We start from the raw sequence: 21,400 nt of genomic DNA on the forward strand, positions 1-21,400 counted from the left end.
ATTTTTGCTATAATAAATATCCCCAAAAAATATATTAAAAAAAACATTTTTTTTTCTCAGTTTAGGCCGATACGTATTCTTCTACATATTTTTGTTTAAAAAAAAAAAAAACGCAATTAGCGATTATTGATTGGTTTTGGGCAAAAATTATAGTGTTTACAAAATAGGGGATAGTTTTATGGCATTTTTATTAATATTTTTTTTACTAGTAATAGCGGCGATCAGCGATTTTTATTGTGACTGCGACATTATGGCGGACACGTCGGACAATTTTTGACACATTTTTGGGACTATTGTCATTTATACAGCAATCAGTGCTATTTAAATGCACTGATTTCTGTGTAAATAACACTGGCAGTGAAGAAGTTAACCACTAGGGGCAGTGTAGTGTTATGTATGACGGTATGTGTTTTTTTTTATTGTAGGGGGCGTAGCCTGGCATGTGACGTCACTGATCGTCCTTCCCTATCAAAGGGAAGAGATGATCGGTGACAGCCACACAGGGAAGCACGGGGAGAGGTTTGTTTACACAGACCTCTCCTCATTCTTCAGCTCTGTGACCCGATCGCGGGACACCAGCGGCGATCGGGTCCGCTGCTCCCGCGGCCACGGAGCACAGGACCGGGTCGGGAGCACGCTGCCGGGGGCGCGCTCCCGACCCACGGCTGGGCACTTAAAAAGCAACGTACAGGTACATGCTTGTGCCCAGCCGTGCCATTCTGCCGACGTACATCGGCGTGAGGCGGTCCTTAAGTGCATATTCTGCAATACTTGCATTTTTGGTAAACTCACTCAAGGAATCCAAGCTCTGCAAGCTGATATAACATGCCCTACATTGATGCATTCACACAATGTCACAGTAACCATGAGATAAAACAAAGTTCAGGTATATTCCTTTACCCCATTGTTTTGCAAATCTATGTACACTACAAACTGTATGATTGAATCGGTTCTGTTATGCTGTTTTACTAACCTGACAGCTTGTTATTCTAAATAGAAAACCTTCATTTTGTTTGTAAATATTAAAGATTCTAACTACCAGCAAGAATAAGTCCTTATATTTAAAGAGCACCTGTCATTTCAGATCCATCATGGCAGCGCCTGTTAGCGGGCATCCAATAACCTGTTGCCGCCACGTCCCTCACCTTGTTGTGTCACTGCCGCATCACCAACCATCCCATTAAAGTGAATGGGACTGTCGTTGAGACAACAGCAGGTCAGAGGAGGAGCGACTGTGAGACAGAGATGACAGTTGACGTTAAAAATTATGATTTAAATAAAATCCACCCTGTTTATTTGTGTGAATGTTGGGACTTTCTTACAGCAAATTTTTGAGCAATGGCCCCCATAGTTTTTTCTTTCAGTAAATGTAAACAGCCTAAACTGGAACTTACAGGGCCATCCATAGCTTGAATTTCAGGCCAATTCAACATAAGTATAGTTTTCTTCTAAAATGTTATTTTGAGAGGCAGCAGAGCTTTCCATTTAAATAGTTTACTATTATATTTTTGCTATTTGCATTTCTGGGTAGGCCCATTCCGGAATTTCTATCTCAGGTTTTTTTGCAGACTGTGTCCCACCTAGGAAGACTCATCCTCTCCGTTTGTCCTAGGGACAAGGAATGTGAGAGAATAAACTAACATTGTAAGCATTTACAAGAACAGGAATAGAAGTTGTGGAGACAACTAAGAGCAGATTTTCTTTTCTTTTAAGGGATTTAGCCTCACTTCCTGTTGTGTCTGAAAACAGGAAGTGATGGAAAATCCGTCACATCGGTCACAGACAACAAACGGTTTCTAACCATTCCCTACTCCACTGGTGTCCAACTTAAATGGGCCCAAGAGCAAACTTTGTACCTTATTGAGTGGAAGGCTGCATTTAAATTAATATTTTTTGATACGTTTCAATCCCAAAAATGTCAGAAAATATAATTATAAAACCAGGATAAAAGCAGATAACAGGGATAGCACCCCTTACAGGAAACTCCATTCCTCAGGGGTCTCTTTGTTCACATGCATATTACTTCTGTAGCCACACTGTGTAGAAGTGACAGCTCAGAGTAGAGGCAGCAATAATACCCCAACACCTTCATTGGTGTCTGTGGCAGCTTTAACATCCCCTCCGCCCTCCCCATTCACTGGTAGTAGCAATGATAAACCCCCTTCACCGATGATGGTGGCAGCAGTAATGATCCCCCTTTTATTTGTGGCAGTTACAATGGACCCTCTCTTCATTAATGTCAGTGGTAGCACTAATAACATCTTCCCTTATTGGTGTCTGTGGTGGCATTAATAAACCCCCTTCCCCTCTGTTCATTGGTGGGGGCACCACCAGGAGGCTGGCTGCATTTGGTGGGACACAGGCTGCATTTGATGTGACACAGGCTGCACTTGAGGAGGGACTCCGCTGGGGACACCCGATGGTATCTGGTGGCAGGCAACGTGGCTAGTGGCACGTTCAGGGCTCCCACTGATTCTGCATTATGGTGAGTTGAATGATTTCATTTTATATTATGTTATAATAGAAATAATGTGCTTCAATCATCCTGACAACACAACAACCATGGTGCCGGGATGATTGAAGTGCTAACAGCAGGTGTTTGGAGTATCTTTATTTGCTGATTGTTAAACTTTCTAGAATACAAATATTTCCATTGTTGTGTAGGATCTGGGCCTGCTGTCCCTCCATCCCTCTCTCCCTCTCCCTCCATCCCTCTCTCCCTCTCCCTCCATCCCTCGTTCATCTCAGATGCTAACCACACCACCTTAGAGTCACGCCCACTATTTTGCCAAAACCATGCCCATTTCCACCAAGTGGAAGGGGTCAAAAAGCAAGGGTGAGGTCTGGCGCCCCCCCCCTATCCTAAAACTTCACCAGCCGCCACTGGTGCCAGCACTAAACCTCTCCCTTCATTAGTAGCAGCACTAAACCTTTGCATTCATTGGTGACAGTGGCAGCACTAAACCTCTCCCTTCATTGGTGTCGGTGGCAGCACTAATAAGCTGTCTCTTCATTGGTATCAGTTGCAAAAACAAGAACCCTCTCTCTTCATTGGTGACAGTGGCAGAACTAAACCTCTACCTTCATTGATGACAGTGGCAGCACCAATAACCTCTCCCTTCATTGGTGACAGCGGCAGCACTAAACCTTTCCCTTCATTGGGAACAGTGGCAGCACTAAACCTTTCCCTTCATTGGTGACAGTGGCAGCACTAATAACCTCTCCTATCATTGGTGACAGTGGCAGCACTAAACCTCTCCCTTCATTGGTGACAGTGCCAGCACTAAACCTCTCCCTTCATTAGTGGCAGCACTAAACCTGACCCTTCTTTGGTGACAGTGGCAGAACTAAACCTCTCCCTTCATTAGTGGCAGCACTAAACCTTTGCCTTCATTGGTGACAGTGGCAGAACTAAACCTCTCCCTTCATTGGTGGCAGTGGCAGAACTAAACCTCTCTCTTCATTGGTGGCAGTGGCAGCACTAATAATCTGTCCTTTCATTGGTGTCAGTTGCAAAAACAAGAACCCCTCTCTTCGTTGGCGTCAGTGGCAGCAATAATAACCACTTCCTTCACTTGTGTCTGTGACAGTGCCAGCAACAACAAAAAAATGACACCTCTCCTTCATTGGCGACAGTGGCAGCACCGATACTCTTCTCCCTTTACTGGTGTTCAGTAGAAGCAAAAATAAACCCTCCTTCCTGTTCATTGGTTACTTACCTGAACACGCTCTCCTGGTCTGCTCTCCCCTTCTCTTACAACGTCTGGCTAGAACTATTCTACCCCCTGTCAGGCAGGAGATCATGCACCGGATGGTCCAGCATTTGGCAACCCACTACCGCTCCGCATCGTGTCCTGGATCCTGCAGGACAGCTTGTGCCTGGAATCCTGGGTCTGTCCCACAGGATCCCGGACTATTGGAAACTATGAATATAACTAGGGCCTTGTGGGCTGCAAAATAAGTTCTCCAGTTGGACAGCCCTGCCCCACTTAATCCAAATCTATAAAAAACATTAAAAAAAGTCTTCAAATATATTTTAGGGCCAGATCTTTAGGATTTACCTTGGAGAATCCTTGTACTCTGTCCAGTTGTCTTTGAGATGCCAACTTTCATACAGTGATTTTCCTTCAAAACCCTCATCCGGGCTGGAGATCTGAACATAGAACATACAAGTGACTTGTTATTCAAACATATTTCATGCATAAAATGAAGGCCTGTGAATGTTTTTCATATTTTGATTATTATTAGAATTTTTTATCATTACTTCAGACCAGTGTTAATTTTGACGTCAGATTTAGATTTCCTTGTAGTCATTGTCTTTTGACTAAAATGACATTTTTATTTTTAGTCGTATTTTAGTCATCTGAATTGTTTTAGTCATAGTCATATTTTAGTAAACTAAAATAGTGTTAATTTAGTCGCCGAAAATGTTTTCATCTACAAAATTAACACCGTTATAGGCTGACTAACATCAGTCAAGTGAACCTGTCCTTTCTTCCAAACTTTCTAATGCGAATAAAAACCTTTCTGTATATACTGTATAATGTATCTATGTGGATTCTTATTGTATTTAGCAGAATATGATATTTTCCAAGTTGGTCCTGAAGAAGCTACACAAACAGCGAAACGTGCTGACCAGCGGATGAAATACACACATCTCTATTTTCTGTTGTTTGGTACCTCATTGTACTAGTAGGGAGGTGTCTGTATAGTGCTCACAATAGGGACCGATTTATCATACTGTGACATTATTGACTTTTTTTTAATATGATGTCAATAAACATGTATATTTTTTATAAATTGGATTCTGTCTCATGTGGGTGCCAGTGAAGTCCACCATCAGCCAGACTGGTTCTTGCAAATTTTGTGTGCATCCATAATTTGAATGTGGCACGGGTGGTGCTCCCTTTACTCTTTCTAGTGCAAAAGGCCCTATCTAAAGTCGGAAAATTACATTCACTGTCACATCTACCCTCACTCCGATTCTTGTAAATCAATAAAATTCATGGTCAAAATTTAAAATCATAATAATCAGCTCCACAGTGAATTTCAAATATTTTGAGCCTACTCCTATTTTGGCGTGCTTATTCCCGACTAGTGCATAAACAGAAACCGGGATTATAATAATTACCTCTTTAGTCAGTCCATACACCAGCTGGTAAAGTAAAGGTGTGCAATCCACCCTCAAGGTATAGTTACCTAAAAAGGAAGAATTTGTTATATTCAGGGCTTTTTTTCTCAAACAATAGATGCTGGAACTCAACCACGACCCCCCCCCCCCCCATACCCTTCCCCCCACCACAAACACCCTCTAAATCACATCAAATAGTGGGTGTGGTCAGATTTCACAAACAGTAAGAGGGTCTTAAAGGGGCATTAAATACCAGCATTACATACAGAGTGCAGAGTTCAGGGGGGTTACACACAGAATGCAGAGCTGTCACTTGTAAACACAGAAGCCGGACTGCAGGGACTACTTTTGCAATTCGATGTTGTACAGCAAAGTCCACGTCGCACCGGTTTGAACAGCGCTATTGCCGACAATAGGGTGCAACTTGTCATGCAATTTTTACCTGTCAAATCGCATGACAAGTCGCTCTGGTGTGAACGGGGGCTTTAGATATTTGCCTGGAGTTTGGCTTTAAATGTAACAATCTATACAATTATTTAGTGGCTCAGACTGTCACTGTAAATGACACAACTTGCATATCCTCTCTACAGCATCAATATGCAAAAAAGAGGAAGGTCAAAAATTCACACAGAGTTTGGGTAAAAAAAATCTATCAAAATATCCTTAAATTATAACAGGGGGCTCCAAACTTTTCAGTCTCACACCAAATCATATATTTTAAATATTTTAATGATATATTTTAATTAATTTAATTATATATTTAATAATATATTTTAATTATTATTATGCAAGGTACTTATATAGCGCTGTCAATTTACGCAGCGCTTTACATATACATGAATACATATGTTTTTACTTAAAGGGTAACTCCAATTTCGTGGGGAAACAAAACAGAAAATGAAAAAATAATATAGCATATACAATTGTGACAAAAGGCATATTGTAATTGAATGGTATTAAATTGTTAAATTATTACACAAGTGTAAATGGAGCTTTATATCAGAGTCCCCCCCTTACACTTATCTCCCCATCAGAGTTCCTTCTTAATGCGGAGCTCCACCCTAAAGTGGAACTTCCGCTCATTGGAACCCTCCCCCCCTCCGATGTCACAATTGGCACCTTTCAGGAGGGAGGGGGGTGCAGATACCTGTATAATACAGGTATCTGTACCCACTTCCGGGCATAGATAGCCACAGATTCTGCGGGTATTTACGCCACTTCCTGCAGGGCCCCCGCTGTCTGCTGGGAAACACACGGATCCCAGAGACAGCGGGGACCATCCTTATTGCGCAGCGCGACTTGCGCATGTGCAGTAGGGAACCGGGAAGTGAAGCCGCAAGGCTTCACTTCCTAATTCCCATACCGAAGATGGTGGCGGCAGCACCCGAGAGCCGATGGAGAGATCGGCTTCGGGTGCAGACATCACGGGCGCGCTAGGTGGGTAAGTGTCCTTATTTTAAAAGTCAGCAGCTGCAGTATTTGTAGCTGCAGACTTTTAAAAACAAAAAAATGGCAGAACTCCCGCTTTAACTACTTGCCGACCAGCCACCATCATAATGCGGCAGCAGGTTGGCCCCCCGTGCGGAAATCGCCCTAGCTGTACGACGGGCGCTTTTAGGGGTATAGGTGGCACACGTGCCCGCACGCCTACCACATGACGTAGGAGCTAATGCACGTGCCCACCGGACATGTTGATCACTCCTGAGACAGACAGAACGGAGGTCGGTCAATGTAAACAGACAGATCTTCCATTCTGTCAGGAGACAGGTCTGTTGTTCCTACTGATTAGGAACAACCATCGGTCTCCTCCTCCAGACAGTCCCATCCCCCCACAGTTAGAAACACCTCCCTAGGGCACACATTTAACCCCTTGTTCGCCCCCTAGTGTTAACCCCTTCCCTGGCAATGACATTTATACAGTAATTAGTGGCTATTTTTAGCTCTGATTGCTATATAAATGTCAATGGTCCCAAAAAAATTGCATCAAAAAAGTGTCCGATCTGTCCGCAGCAATGACACAGTCCCGCTAAAAAACGCAGATCGCTGCCATTACTAGTAAAAAATAAATATTAAAAATGTCAAATCTTCTCCTATTTTGTAGGCGCTATTACTTTTGCGAAAACCAATATGCTGATTGCAATTTTAACCAAAAATATGGTAAATTTAGCGGGACTGCGTCATTGCGGCGGACAGATTTGAGACCTAATTGACATTTACACATTTTTGAGAACCAGTGACATTATTACAGTAATCAGTGCTAAAAATATGCACTTATCGTACCAATGATACTGGCAGGGAAGGGGTTAACATCAGGGGCAATCAAGGGGTTAAATGTGTTCCCCGTTTGAGTTTTCTAACTGTATGGGAGGGCTTTGTGACTGGGGAAACACACAGATCCCTCTTCCTGCTTAGTATAGGATCTGTGTGATCTCCCCTGTCAGAACAGAGGTTTTCCTTGTTTACACAGGCAGATCCCCGTTCTGTCACTGCGAGGAAAGATTGTGGGTGGCCAGAGGACATCAAGTCCGCCCCACTCGCTGACTGGCTCCCCCGCTGGCCAGTGAGTGTGCGCGCACCCACAAATTGCCATGTACGGGCTGACGTACAATGACGGCGATTCGTGGGATCGAGCCACATTGCTGCAGTACAACTGTGGCTGGTCCTTAACTGTTTGCGACCGCCGCACACACATATATGTTGGCAGAATGGCACAGGCAGTCAATGGGGCATACAGGTATGTCCCTTTAAATATGCTGCCTTTTGGGTGCTCATGCACCGCCACACACCGCGGGAGCGTGCCCATGGGTCCCGGGGAACTCAATGTTCTCCGGCAATCCACGATTGCGGTGTGGAGAGGTAGAACGGGGAGATGCCTATGTAAACAAGGCATTTCCCCGTTCTGCCTTGTGTCATCATGACAGATCTACTGCTCCCTGTCAACGGGAGCAGTGATCGCTGTCATGTCAGTGGTAGCCCATCCCTCCAACAGTTAGAATCACTCCCTAGGACCCTTAACCCCTTAATCGGCCCCTAATGTTTAACCTCTTTCCTGCCAGTGTCATTTATACAGTAATCAGTTCATTTTTATAGCATTGATCGCTGCATAAAATTACAATGGTCCCAAAATAGTGTCAAAAGTGTCAGATGTGTCTGCCATAATGTTCTCAGTGGCGATAAAAATCAAAGATCGCCGCCATTACTAATAAAAAAAAATAATAATAATAATAATAATAATAAAAATGCCATAAATCTATCCTCTATTTTGTAGACGCTATAACTTTTGCGCAAACCAAGCAATATACGCTTATTGTGAATTTTTTATGTAGAAGAATACATATCGGCCTAAACAGAGGAAAAAAAAAACATTTTTTATATATTTTTGGGGGATATTTATTATAGCAAAAAGTCAAAAATATTGCTTTTTTTTTCAAAATTGTCGCTATTTTTTTGTTTATAGCGCAAAAAAGAAAAACTGCAGAGGTGATCAAATACCACCAAAAGAAAGCTCTATTTGTGGAAAAAAAGGACATCCATTTTGTTAGGGTACAACATCGCGTGACCGCGCAATTGTCAGTTAAATGAAGCAGTGCCGAATCTGCTCTGGTCAGGAAGGGGGTAAAATATTCCGGAGCTGAAGTTGTTTAGCAGTTAATCCATATTATCTTCTCTGGCAATAGGTGCCCATGCACAGTCTGATATTCCAATATCCTTTTATATTTTAATATGAGGTGACGCGTAAAGACAGGCCGGTAGAAGTCTACATTTTTTCTTTTTTACACTACTGTATGTAATTTTTAATATAAGAATTCATATTTCCCAAGGACTGATTTTGGCAAATACAAAAAGTCTTACCTTCTACAGAGGAGTCAGCATTTATATAAGCCACTGCCCTCTTTTCTAGAATTTTAACATTTTCCTGCAATCCAAAAACAGAGAAAATATTAGACATCGTTTAGTTCCAAATTCGTTTTTTTAACAAATTTTGACAAATTCTTTAGTTCCCGAAATCTATCAATTTTTCAATTTCCAAAATCCCCAATTTCTGAAATTGGCAATTTCCAAAATTCTGAAAGTTCCAAATTTCGGAAATTAGAACATTTCAGAAATTAGAATTCGGATGTTTGGAAATTCGAAATTAGGAAATTCAAATATTCAATATTTCATAAATTTAAAAATTCTAAAATGTGGAAATTTGAAAACCAAAGAATAACAATCAAAATCTGAAAATTCAAGAGAATGAAAATCAGAAAATTCGAAATCCCAAAAATCTGAATAATTAATAATAAATATTAAATTATAGGTATTGGAATTTCCTTTTAAATTTGGCTGTTAGTGAACGCAACGAGTACAAATTTATCCGAAGCTACAAATTATCTGAAATAACGAATGCTGTATCTAAACGAATGGAATGTAACGCTCTAATAATAACAATAATAATAATAAAACCTTTTTATTATTATTATTAATTTGCTCCCTTCCATAGGTTTAGATGCGTCATTCGTAATTTCGGATAATTCGTAACTTCAGATGAATTTGTATTCGTTACATTCACAAACAGCCAAATTTAAATGGTAATTCCAATACCTATAATTTAATAGTTTGTTATTATTTAGAATTTTACGGATTTTCTTTTTTTTCAGATTTTAGAATTTCCAAATTTTACGAATTCCAAAAATCCGAAATTGAAAATTTCAGAAATTGGAAAATCCGAAAAAATCGTAAATCCGGAAATTCAGAAATGTGAAAATTCATAAATTCAAAAATTTTGAAATTCAAAAATCGGAATTTTCGGTTTTCCGAATTTTCGCATTTCCAAATTTTCGTATTTTCGAATTTCTGAACAAAGCAAAAAGATGAATGAAACGAAAAGGAACACATTTTTTGTCAGTGTACATGTCTAGTAAATATTACATCAAAAATATATTATGGTAAGGACCTTTTTCCTCTATAGTAATCAATCACAAAGTCATTTCAAATAAGCTTATTTACTGTACAAATTGTCACAAAATGTCAGCTAAGGAACTGTAAAGCTAGAAAATGTTCTGTGTAAAGGAGTTCCCTTTAATAAAGAGAAGTTGGTTTGTGTACCTGCAGTGATAGAAATTCAGCCCTTCATTCCTGTGTACAGAGAGAGGTCGGTTTATAAAAGATTTATTGTGCAATTCTCTCGGGAAATGTTTGCTGGACACTTGCTGTCTATATTTTATGGAAATTGCCCTTCGTTTAAAAGGAATATTCCATTTTGCCCATATTTTAAAGTGGAGTTCCACCCACTTTTTAAAGTTTCCCCACCTGTGTTGGTGATCACAATTACATTGCTCATTTGAAGTTGTTTTTTTCCCCCCCCCAAAGCATTTTAACCTATTAGTCCACGTTTCTCTTCCGCTGGTACATCATATCCGGCCACGCACTGGCCCCTGGGATAGGAGTGTCATCAAAACCAGGGGCCAATGGGCAGTCTCCGCTTCTATTTCTATAGCCGCGCTTTGTACGCAATGCGCATGCACGAGATTGGGAAGTGCATGCTGGGTAGCCAGCAGCGCCATATCCCAGAAGGAGCAACAAGTGGGCATCAAATGCCCAAACTGAAGATGGGCGAACGCTCGCTAAGGAAAGCACAGTGAGTTTTTTTACACAACAATGAATAAGTTTGAGACTGGACCTAAAATTTTCCGACAACAAAATCCCATCTGACTTTTTACGATCGTGTGTAGAGAATTCCGACGCACAAAGTGCCACGCATGCTCAGAAAAAATTTGGAGACGAAAGCTATTGGCTACTGGCCTCTACGTAGTCCCGTCGTACGTGTTTGACGTCACCTCGTTCTGAACGATCAGATTTTCAGACAACTTTGTGCGACTGTGTGTATGCAACACAAGTTTCCGCCAAAATCCGTCTGAAAAAATTTGACGGATTTTGTGGTTGGAATGTCCGACCCTGTGTATGGGGCATAAGAAAAAAAATGCCAAAATTTATTAGAAAAGACGAGACCATTGCGGGGGTGTTTTTATTGTAAAAAACAAAACAAAAGAAAGGCTGGAACCTCGCCTTAACTGCTTCAATACTGGGTACTTTCACCCCCTTCCTGCCCAGGCTAATTTTCAGCTTTAAACGCTGTCACACTTTTAATGACAATTGCGTGGTCATGCAACGCTGTACCCAAATAAAATGTTTTGCATTTTTTTTTGAGACAGATAGAGCTTTTGTTTTGGTGGTATTTAATCATCACTGGATTTTTTATTTTTTGCCAAACTAGACAGACAGAAGACAGAAACATTGAAAAAAAAATGTAAAAAAAAAAAAAAAGGTGTGGCACCTTCTGCTTGATTCCGGGCACGCGTGAACTTTTGTGTCAGACTTGTGTACACACGATCGGAAATTTCAACAACAAAGCTTTGTTGGAGGAAAATTTGAGAACCTGCTAGCCAACATTTGTTGGCAGAAAGTCCGACAGCAAATGTTCGATGGAGCTTACACGCGGTCGGACTTTCAGCCAACAAGCTCACATCCAACATTTCCAGTCGGAAAATCCGTCCGTGTGTACGGGGCATTACTATGTCTACTTTCAAATGATCCCTGAAAACTCATCTCTTCAGGGAAGCATATCTGGCCCCCCACCTAACAACTGAACATTTATCTTCTCCATCAGTTCATCTCCCACAGTTATTACCTCTTGTATCTCTTGACCTTCCCTCTTTCCCTTAGATTTTAAGCTCTAATGGGCAGGCCCCTCTGATTCCTACTGTATTAAAGTGTATTGTGTTTGTACTGTCTACCCTCAAGTTGTAAAGATCTGCGAAAACTGTCTATGCTATATAAATCCTGTATATTAATAACAACAACAATTTGCTTATATACAAAACAAAGTCACAGAAAGGCCTAGAACAGTGATGGCGAACCTTTTTGAGCCCAAGTGCCCAAACCGTGACGCAAAACCAACTTATTTCTTTCAAAGTGCCAACACAGAATTAAACCAGCTTTGAATGAACCCTAAGGGACCAAAAAGAATGCAGAATGCACTGTGCAACATACACTGACCTAACTGACCATTGCATTCACCTACATGACACATTCACTCACCTACATGACACATGAACTCACCTACCTGACCATTACACTCACCTACATGACACATGCACTCACCTACCTGACCATTACACTCACCTACCTGACCATTACACTCACCTACCTGACCATTACACTCACCTACATGACACATGCACTCACCTACATGACACATGCACTCACCTACATGACACATGCACTCACCTACATGACACATGCACTCAGCTACATGACACATGCACTCAGCTACATGACACATGCACTCAGCTACATGACACATGCACTCAGCTACATGACACATGCTTCCTGCAATACTAACATGCCCCCACACAGTACAATGTAGATCGGAGGATCCACCCTCCTCCTTACCATTCTATTCCCTCATTGTTCAGCTCTCCCCAGACAGTATTGAAGGAATCCCCAACATCCGGCCACTCCTCGATATCCCCGCCGCCTGGATGCCAGCTAGCAACCATTGCACCTCTCCGCATGGAAAATCAGCTCCGACACCGCCCCTCCCCCTTCTCTTTTTCACAGGCTGCACTAGGACAGACTGAACCAAAGTCTGCCTGGAGCAGGGGGAGCTGAAATAGGGTACCTGCAGAAAGGAATCCCTGAATGCCTTACCAAAAGTATAGTGGTCCGGAGGAGGCAATAAGCTGCTGAACAGAGTCTGGATGGTGGAGAAAGAAGAATTTTACACCCCTCTTAAATGGCACACATGGAACAAGATGACTGGCTGCCCACTCCCCTGCCGATGTCACTGGCACTGATGCAAGGAAGAGAGCTGGCTCCTCCCTGCCTGCAACGTCAGTGCAAGTGACTGCCTGGCTGGGGGATTCCCCTGGCGTGCCGACAAGGAGGGCTTGAAGTGCCAGCTGTGGCACGCGTGCCATAGGTTCGCCATCACTGGCCTAGAACATTGATGGCGAACCTTGGCACCCCAGATGTTTTGGAACTACATTTCCCATGATGCTCATGCACTCTGCAGTCTAGTTAAGCATCATGGGAAATGTAGTTCCAAAACATCTGGGGTGCCAAGGTTCGCCATCACTGGCCTAGAACATTACCAGATACAACTTTATTGGAAAAGGAAAAAAAATTTGTGCATAAACACAATAGCCATTGGCTAATATAGCATTACAGACCAGACCTGAGTGGCAGGGTCTTCTTCAGGAGGTGGAGTACCAACACAACCCTGGCGTCACCGAGACTCAAAAACTGCTGTAATTTGGTGTGATAGGAATCATATTCAAATGATTTGGCCTGAACCCAACACATATTAACATTCGGAAAAACATTTATCCACTCAAGCATTTTAAGAAATCGCATACAACAGGTTCTTTTTCCCCACCAAAATGTTTCCCTTATTTATTGAAGGACAACAAAACCAAGTGGATATTAAATAGCAACAAAAGAAAGCCATCTAAAAAAAGCAAAAAAAAATGATAATATAAAATTATTATGAGTACAGTGCTGCATGACTGATTAATTGTCAGCCAAACTATAAGATCTCTTAAAACTGAAAAATGGCCTGGTAATGAAGGACTATTGCAGTACTCAAGTGACTAATTTTTTGAATGTACAGGAGAACTGTAGTGTATAAACATGGGGAATTTGCAGTGGCTGTCTCATTCTTTGCTTTATAAATATGCCCTTAGAATTAAAGGTTTGAGATCGGGAAATAGATTTATTACCTCTGCCCATTCTGTAGACCCTAAGAGTCCAAACTCTTCTGCATCCCAGCTGGCAAAAATCATTGTTCTTCTTGGCCTCCAACCTAAAATTATTTTTATATTTTTGGAAAGAACAAAAACATCATGATTGCATTCAAACATACTAAAATTACAATCATCACGTGTATTCAGAAACCAGTTCAAGTGAAACCAGGGACATGTGCACTGACAAAAAATGTGTTAGTTTTCGTTTCATTCGTTTTTTTGCTTTTTTCGGAAATCTGGAATTCCGAAAATTCAGATTTTTGAATTTTCGTTTTTCTAATTTTTGGATTTCCGAATTACTGAAATTTTCTAATTTCTGAAAGTCGGAATTTTCTAATTTCTAATTTTTGGAATTCGAAAATTCAAAAATCCAAAATTTGAAAATCTGAAAAAAAATAAAGAAAATCAGTAAGATTTGAAATAATAACCAACTAATAATAACTAACTATTAAATTATAGGTATTGGAATTTCCTTTCAAATTTGGCTGTTTGTGAACATATTGAATACAAATTTATCTGAAGTTACAAATTATCCGAAATAATGAATGCCGCATCTAAACGAATGGAATGGATTTAAATTAATAAGTAATAATAATAAAAAGGTTTTATTGTTATTATTGTTATTTATTAGATCGTTACATTCCATTCTTTTAGATATGGCATCCATTATTTCAGATAATTCGTAACTTTGGATAAATTCTTACTCGTTACGTTCACTAATAGCCAAATTTGAAAGGAAATTCCAATAGCTATAATTTAATAGTAATTTCTAGTTACCGTATTTATCGGCGTATAACACGCACTTTTTCCCCCTTAAAATCGTGGGAAAGTCGTGGGTGCGTGTTATACGCCGATCCCCACTGTCTGTGAGTCTAAAATACCGAGCGCTGTCGAACAAGACAGAGCGCTGCCGAACAAGACTGAGCCGATTGCTCGGCTCCGCTCGTAGTCCCGCCTCCCTGCCGTTTCTGGAGCGAGCGCTGCCGAAAAAGACCGAGCCGACTGTACTGTGTACTCGGCCGCCATACTGGGCGGGACTGCGAGCGGAGCCCAGCCGAATACACAGTACAGACGGCACGGTCTTTTTCGGCAGCGCTTGCTAGAGAAACAGCAGGGAGGGGGGACTACGAGCGGAGCCGAGCAATCGGCTCTGTCTTGTTCGGCGGCGCTCAGTCTTTTTCGGCGGCGCTCGCTTGGTCTGTCTCGGCGGCGGGAAATTTAAACATGGGCAAGGCTGCAAACGGCGCTGAGCAAGTTGCAAATGACACTGCAAAGCTGCAAACAGCGCTGGGCAAGCTGCAAATGATGCTGGGCAAGCTGCAAATGACACTGATCATTCTGCAATGATGGACAAGGCTGCAGATGCACACTGATAAGGCTGCATTGACGGGCATTTAAATGTAAGTTTTTTTTCCCTTAAACTTCCCTCCTAAAACTTTTTTCCTTAAAATGTCCTCCTAAACTTGGGGTGCGTGTTATACACCGGTGCGTGTTATACCCCGATAAATACGGTAGTTATTATTTCAGATTTTCCAGTTTTATAATTTTCTGATTTTCATTCTTTTGAGTTTTCATTCTTATTTTCAGATTTTCACATTTCCAAATTTTAGAATTTTCACATTTCCGAATTTCCTAATTTAGAATTTTCGAATTTCTGAAATTTCCAAAATTTTCCAATTTCCGAATTTAGAATTTCCGCATTCCGAATTCAGAATTTATAAATTTCCAAATTCAGAATCCGGAAATTCTAAATTTGGAAATTGGAAAATTTTGAAAATTTTTATTTTTTTATATTTCATAAATTCGAAATTAACTAATTTGTCAACAGTTGTTAAAAAAACTAATTCAGAACTAAACAAATTGTCTGTTTTCGATAGTAATCAGGTACATACTATCACTTAGCTAATAAATACTAATAATAAATCAGTATATCGCTACACTTAGAAGCACCCTCTTGTATTCTTCTGCAATATCTATGTCATTTGTAATTTGACCATACTTTTATTTAATAAGAAAAAAAAAAAGAAAATAGATTCCCCCTTCCTTGGGACTTTGTAGGCTGCAACCACACAAAAGCATTTGAAAAAATATGTCATTTATTAAATGTTCATAAAATCATTTGATCAAGCAATGACCGATGGTTAAAAAGACATAGAAAAAATACTACACAAATATACAAAAAAGTATAAACAGTGTAAAATTGATGGTGCTATATAAGTACCTGTAATAAATAAATACCAGTTAAATATATGTAATTTTAATAACAAGTGTTTTAACATTGTGTTTTTTTTCAGAATAAAAGGATGGTATCAGATTTAAAAATAGAAATAGTAAAATGGGGATTAGCAACTCAGGATGCCATAGTATGGAATAATATGGTATGGAATAAGCTTACAACTGCCACATTGTTGGGTGTTTTGGCTTCCCTCATCACACACTGTGGTTCTAACTCATAGGTTTAGACCTCACAGATATGTAACTATCAGAAACAATTAAGAAGTACAGAAGAAGAAGAAGCACGAAAAACAATGAAGCCCCATTCTGTCAGGGATAGGAAAATACTGTAAAAGTAGTGGTTGTCAACTTGTGAGCTAAAGAGGGCCTCAAATGGGGCAGACCGGGGAAGCCTGTTGCTTCTCCAACTCACGGTGCAACAATTTAGCCCATTCAGTAAGCGTCTGACACCAGGGCCGTGGCTAACACTGGCCGCAATGCTAACCCCACCACCGTAAACATGGACTGGGCAACCGCCTCGGCCCTCCTGTCGGCAGGGTCCTTGAAAGCAATTGGAGATATCCATTTCTTCAGGAAACTATCCTCAAAGGGGTAACGCACCGCCATGCGTTTCTGGACTGAAAAGGCCCACTGCGGTCTTCCCCACTCCTTGTAAATAAACTTATCAAAATAAGTTGGGTAAGGAAACACCTTAGCCGTGCGGGCTGGCTTGTGGGACCCAGAAGAGACCGACACCTCTGTAGATGCCCCTGCCATATCCTCCATCTTTAGGGTATCCCGCACTGCTGTGATAAGTATTCCCACAATCGCTTTCTCCTGCGCTGATCCGAAACGGTCCTAGTCCACAGCCTCTGACATGTCAGAACAGGGGCCACAGAAGGACCAGAGTCTGAATCAGAGCTTTCTCCAGAAGACAGTGGGGGGGAGAGAGCATTTTTTTACCCCCCTTGCATCCGCATGCTGCTTCCACCCTGGCAACAAAGGCCTCCAGGACCACTGACAGAGCGTCCATAGGCACTGCAGGTGCAGGGGAACCAGTTGCCATAACAGGGATGTCTGGGGAAGAAGCGCCTGTTTCTGACACCATGCTGACCCACACTCGCCTGTCACCACTTAGGGACCTAAGGCAAGTCACACAAAATGTCCACCCTCCTAGCTGCCACAGACTGAGGGGCCCCCCGCAGGACTCACCACCCTGACCCAGGAACTGCGCTGTGCTGCTGCTGTCCGCTCTCCCCTGTGTCAGCCACAAGGTGTTCTGTGTAAAAAGCGCACTGTTCTAGAAGGAAACAAGCACCCAGCGCTAGAGGCAAAACAAGCTGAGGCTACTAGAAAAAGGCCGCCTCAGCAAAATGCGCCTGAGGGCGCTGGGAAAATGGCCACCGGACTTCCAGAAAATGTTCGAAAGGAAAAAACTGGCAGTGACTACAGAAAAATGGCTGCGGTCCGCGCGGCGGCCTCCCCACATGGCATACACAACCAAACACCCCACCATGGCCCCATGGCCCTGCACACCACCATGGCCCAGAAACAGGGAAGAGGATGAGTGGACCCCCCCAACACCCAGGGCAGCCCCCCCCGGGGGGTCCAGGTACATGCACCGCACCCGCATGTGCCCAGTCACACATAGCATGGGGAGGAGGGAAGGGACAGGGAGAGAAGAAAGGGAGAGTGAGACCCCCTAGTCTACCTCCCAGGGAATTCCCAGCTACTCCATCCTGCCGAGACAGGTGAAACTATACTTACCCTTCCTGTAGGGACTGCTGGACACATTCCATTGACAGACCCATCTTGAGCAGTACGGGGTGGCTGACGGCCATGGCACACTGTGACACGGACAGCAGTAGCCCGGTCACATGTATGCCCCGGAGCATACAGCTCACCGACCGCCCCTGGATCAGATGGGGTATTCGTGGCTGACCCAGCGCGTAGCTAAGGTCTGCTCACACTCGATGGCAAGGCTTGGGAGACTACCAGGATCTATATTATCCAGCCTGTCACCCAGCCCAGCTGTTGATTGTAGATCACAGGAATCAAAAATGCATAAAAAAAAAAAAATCTAAAATTCCCAGGATCAATGGTCCCACCGGGAGCCAGGTCCTTCTCCTACACTAGGCAGAAAAAAACTGAGCTGCTGGATGCAGTGTGAGGGGTTATAGACAGTAGGACCGCCCCCTGGGCGGTATTGTGTAGTTTTGCTGTTTTTAAAATGTTCTGCCTAGTCCTCTCCTAAAGGGGCGATATAACCCTAAGGTCAAGATGAAGATGCTGTGTCCATCAATGAACGAAAGAGAAGGATACACTTTATTGACAAAGATTAGAAAATACCAAGCAAAAAAAAGGGTCCAGTGGGGTACAAAGGGTGGTATATACAGCTCAAAGCTTGCATACCTTGGCAGAAATTTTCATGCTAAAAAAAATGGTCTTTTATTGAAGGATAGTGATCATAAGAAGCCATTTATTATCACATAGTTGTTTGGCTCCTTTTTACATCATAATGGTAATAGAAATCACCCAAATGCCTCTCATCAAAAGTTTCTATCCCCTGAAATGTTTGGCCTTGGTACAGACACAAATAACGACACACATAAAAATATAAAAATGGCAAAATGGCAATTAAAAGGTTTAGTGGTGGCTCACTGATGTTTTGGGGGTGTGCAAGCTCTAAAGGCATGGGGAATCTTGTGACAATTAATGGCAATGTGAATGTAGCATGTTGTCGGAACGTACTGGCAGACAATTTGCATTCTTCTGCAGGAAAGCTTTTAGGACGCTCTTGGACTTTTCAAGCATGGCAATGACCGTAAGCACCAAGCTGACTCCAGTGGTTACAGCAGAAAAAAGGGAAGGTTCTGGAGTTGCATTCCCAGTCTACTGACCTCAATATCATCGAGTCACTCTGGGGAGATCACAAAAATGTGCGGTTCATACAAGATGATTAACCACTTCAATACCTCTTCCTGCCCAGGCCAATTTTCAGCTTTCAGCACTGTCGCTTTTTAAATGACAATTGCGCGGTCATGCAACACTGTACCTAAACAACATTTTTATCATTTTGTTCCCACAAATAGAGCTTTCTTTTCACCTCTGGAGTTTTTATTATTGTGAAACGCTGCACTGACAAGGCAGCGCAGATGGGCACTGATGAGGTGGCACTGATAAGGGGCACTAGTGGGCATCAATAGGTGGCACTGGTATGCAGCACTGATGGACATTGGTAGGCGACACTGATGGGTACTGATAAGTGGCACTGATAGGCGGCACTGATGTGGAACTGGCAGGCATTTATGATGGGCAATGATTAGCATAATTTATGGGCACTGATTGGCATCCCTGGTGGTCTTGGGTAAGCATCCCTGGTGGTCCTGGGTGGCATCCATGGGGGTCCTGGGTGGGCATCATCAATCAGCACAGACCCCCCTATCAGGAGAGCAGCCGATCGGCTCTCCTATACTTGACTACAAGTCTAGCCGAAAATGGCTTGTAGAATCTTGAATGATTTATTGGACAGAATACAGCCTTTTTATACACTTTTAACACAATGGGTTATATTATGAGGTAGGGCTGGCTCATGGATACTCCTTCCTCCCCTATAGCAACAACTTAAAAGACAATTACATAATTAAGATGTTAATTAACACAGTACTTAAGGCAGCCTAGGTGACCAGACAGTCCGTCTCCGGAGGTCAACGTGATCAGGTCTTGCAATGATCCTGTATTGGTCAGAATTAACAACCAAGAATAGTCTTTGGGCAAACACAAGAAAACCTCACAATAACAGAGTTAATTAACACAAACAACAATAGGATATAAAGGGTTCCCAGAGTTTGTGTCTTGGGGGGATATGGACCTGAATCCAAAAGTAACACCACCTCCAGGGTCCCCAGGCATACAGCTCACAAATAGGACCATTCCCCCAAATGCCAGGGCCCATGATCGGTGGGCAAGAGGCTAGCATTCAGTCCCCTCCAAAAGACTCTGTCCTGGCTAGGTCTGTTACAATTACATGGCTTTTCCTGTTAGCTGATCACATGGTAAAGAGCCTCCATCAGAGGCTCTTTACCTAGATTGGAGTTGCAGTGTGTCAGACTGACATCACCGATCGCTGCGGTACGCATCCCCCACGAGGGCGTGCTGGCTTGTTATCCTGCTGGATGTCATATGACGCCCAGTCAGCATAACTGAACCACTTCCCGGCCGTCATCCTGCTATAGGCCAGGCGGGAAGCGGTTAAAGAGTTTGCATGACCTGGCGACATTTTGCCAAGATGAATGGGCAGCTGTACCACCTGCACAAACTTGTAGCCTCTTAGACAACTATTACAAAAGACTGCCTGCTTAATGCTAAAGGGAGCAATACACGGTATTAAGAACTAAGGGTATGCAGACTTTTCAACAGGGGGCATTTCATTTGTTTAAGGTTTGTTTCTCATATTTAGACCCCTTTCATACTGAGGAGCTTTACAGGCGCTATAGCTAAAGCTAAAAATAGTGCCTGCAAAGCGCCTCTCCTCTAACTCCAGTGTGAAAGCCCGAGTGCTTTCACACTGGAGTGGTGCACTGGCAGGACACAACATCCTGCAAGCAGCATCTTTAAAGGTGCTGTAGGAGCGGTGTATACAGCACTCCTAAAGCACCCCTGCCCATTGAAATCAATGGGCAGGGGCGCTTTGAACACTTTTTTTGGGCATTAGCGGGGGTTAAAACTGCCCCCCTAACGGCTGAAAAGCGCCGTAAAGATGACTGTAAAGTGGCACTGAAAATAGCGGCGCTTTACCGCTGATGCTTGGCACTGCTCAGTGTGAAAATGCTCTTAGTTTTAGGATTGTACCATTGTGTTATGACTTGTAGTTCAATATTGATCCCATAAGAATTAAAAGAAATGTGTTTTGCCTGCTCACTCATGTTTTCTTTAACCACATCAATACTGGGCGCTTTCGCCCCCTTCCTTCCCAGACCTATTAGCACTCTCGCAATTTCACTGACAATTGCTCGGTCATGCAATGTTGTACCAAAATTTAATTTTTATCATTTTGGTCACACAAATAGAGCTTTTTTTGGTGGTATTTATTCATGACTCAGTTTTTTTTTTTTTTTTGCGTTATAAGCTAAAAAATGAGCGGAAATTTGGAAAAAAAAACAATATTTTCTTCTTTCTATTTTAAAAGAAATCCAAAAAAATCAAATTTTGGCATAAATTTAAGCCAAAATTTATTCTGCTACATGTTTTTGGTAAAAACATTTCTGTT

General features: G+C 42.3%; 1 protein-coding gene across 1 annotated transcript in view; it reads right to left on the bottom strand.

Moving 5' to 3' along the window:
• Positions 1-21,400, bottom strand: part of LOC143986595 (putative N-acetylated-alpha-linked acidic dipeptidase) — a 113,574-nt gene that overhangs the window by 29,793 nt on the left and 62,381 nt on the right. Inside the window, exons 11-14 of the mRNA XM_077485004.1 lie at positions 13,894-13,976; positions 8,984-9,047; positions 5,132-5,199; positions 4,062-4,153 (exon numbers count right to left, since the gene is read on the bottom strand). Of these exons, the coding sequence (XP_077341130.1) occupies positions 4,062-4,153; positions 5,132-5,199; positions 8,984-9,047; positions 13,894-13,976 (307 nt within the window). The remainder of the gene's footprint in view (positions 1-4,061; positions 4,154-5,131; positions 5,200-8,983; positions 9,048-13,893; positions 13,977-21,400) is intronic.

The sequence above is a fragment of the Lithobates pipiens genome, unplaced genomic scaffold, assembly GCF_037356315.1.
Source record: "Lithobates pipiens isolate NorthernLeopardFrog02 unplaced genomic scaffold, aLitPip1_a1.2 Scaffold_17, whole genome shotgun sequence".
Lineage (NCBI taxonomy): Eukaryota > Metazoa > Chordata > Amphibia > Anura > Ranidae > Lithobates > Lithobates pipiens.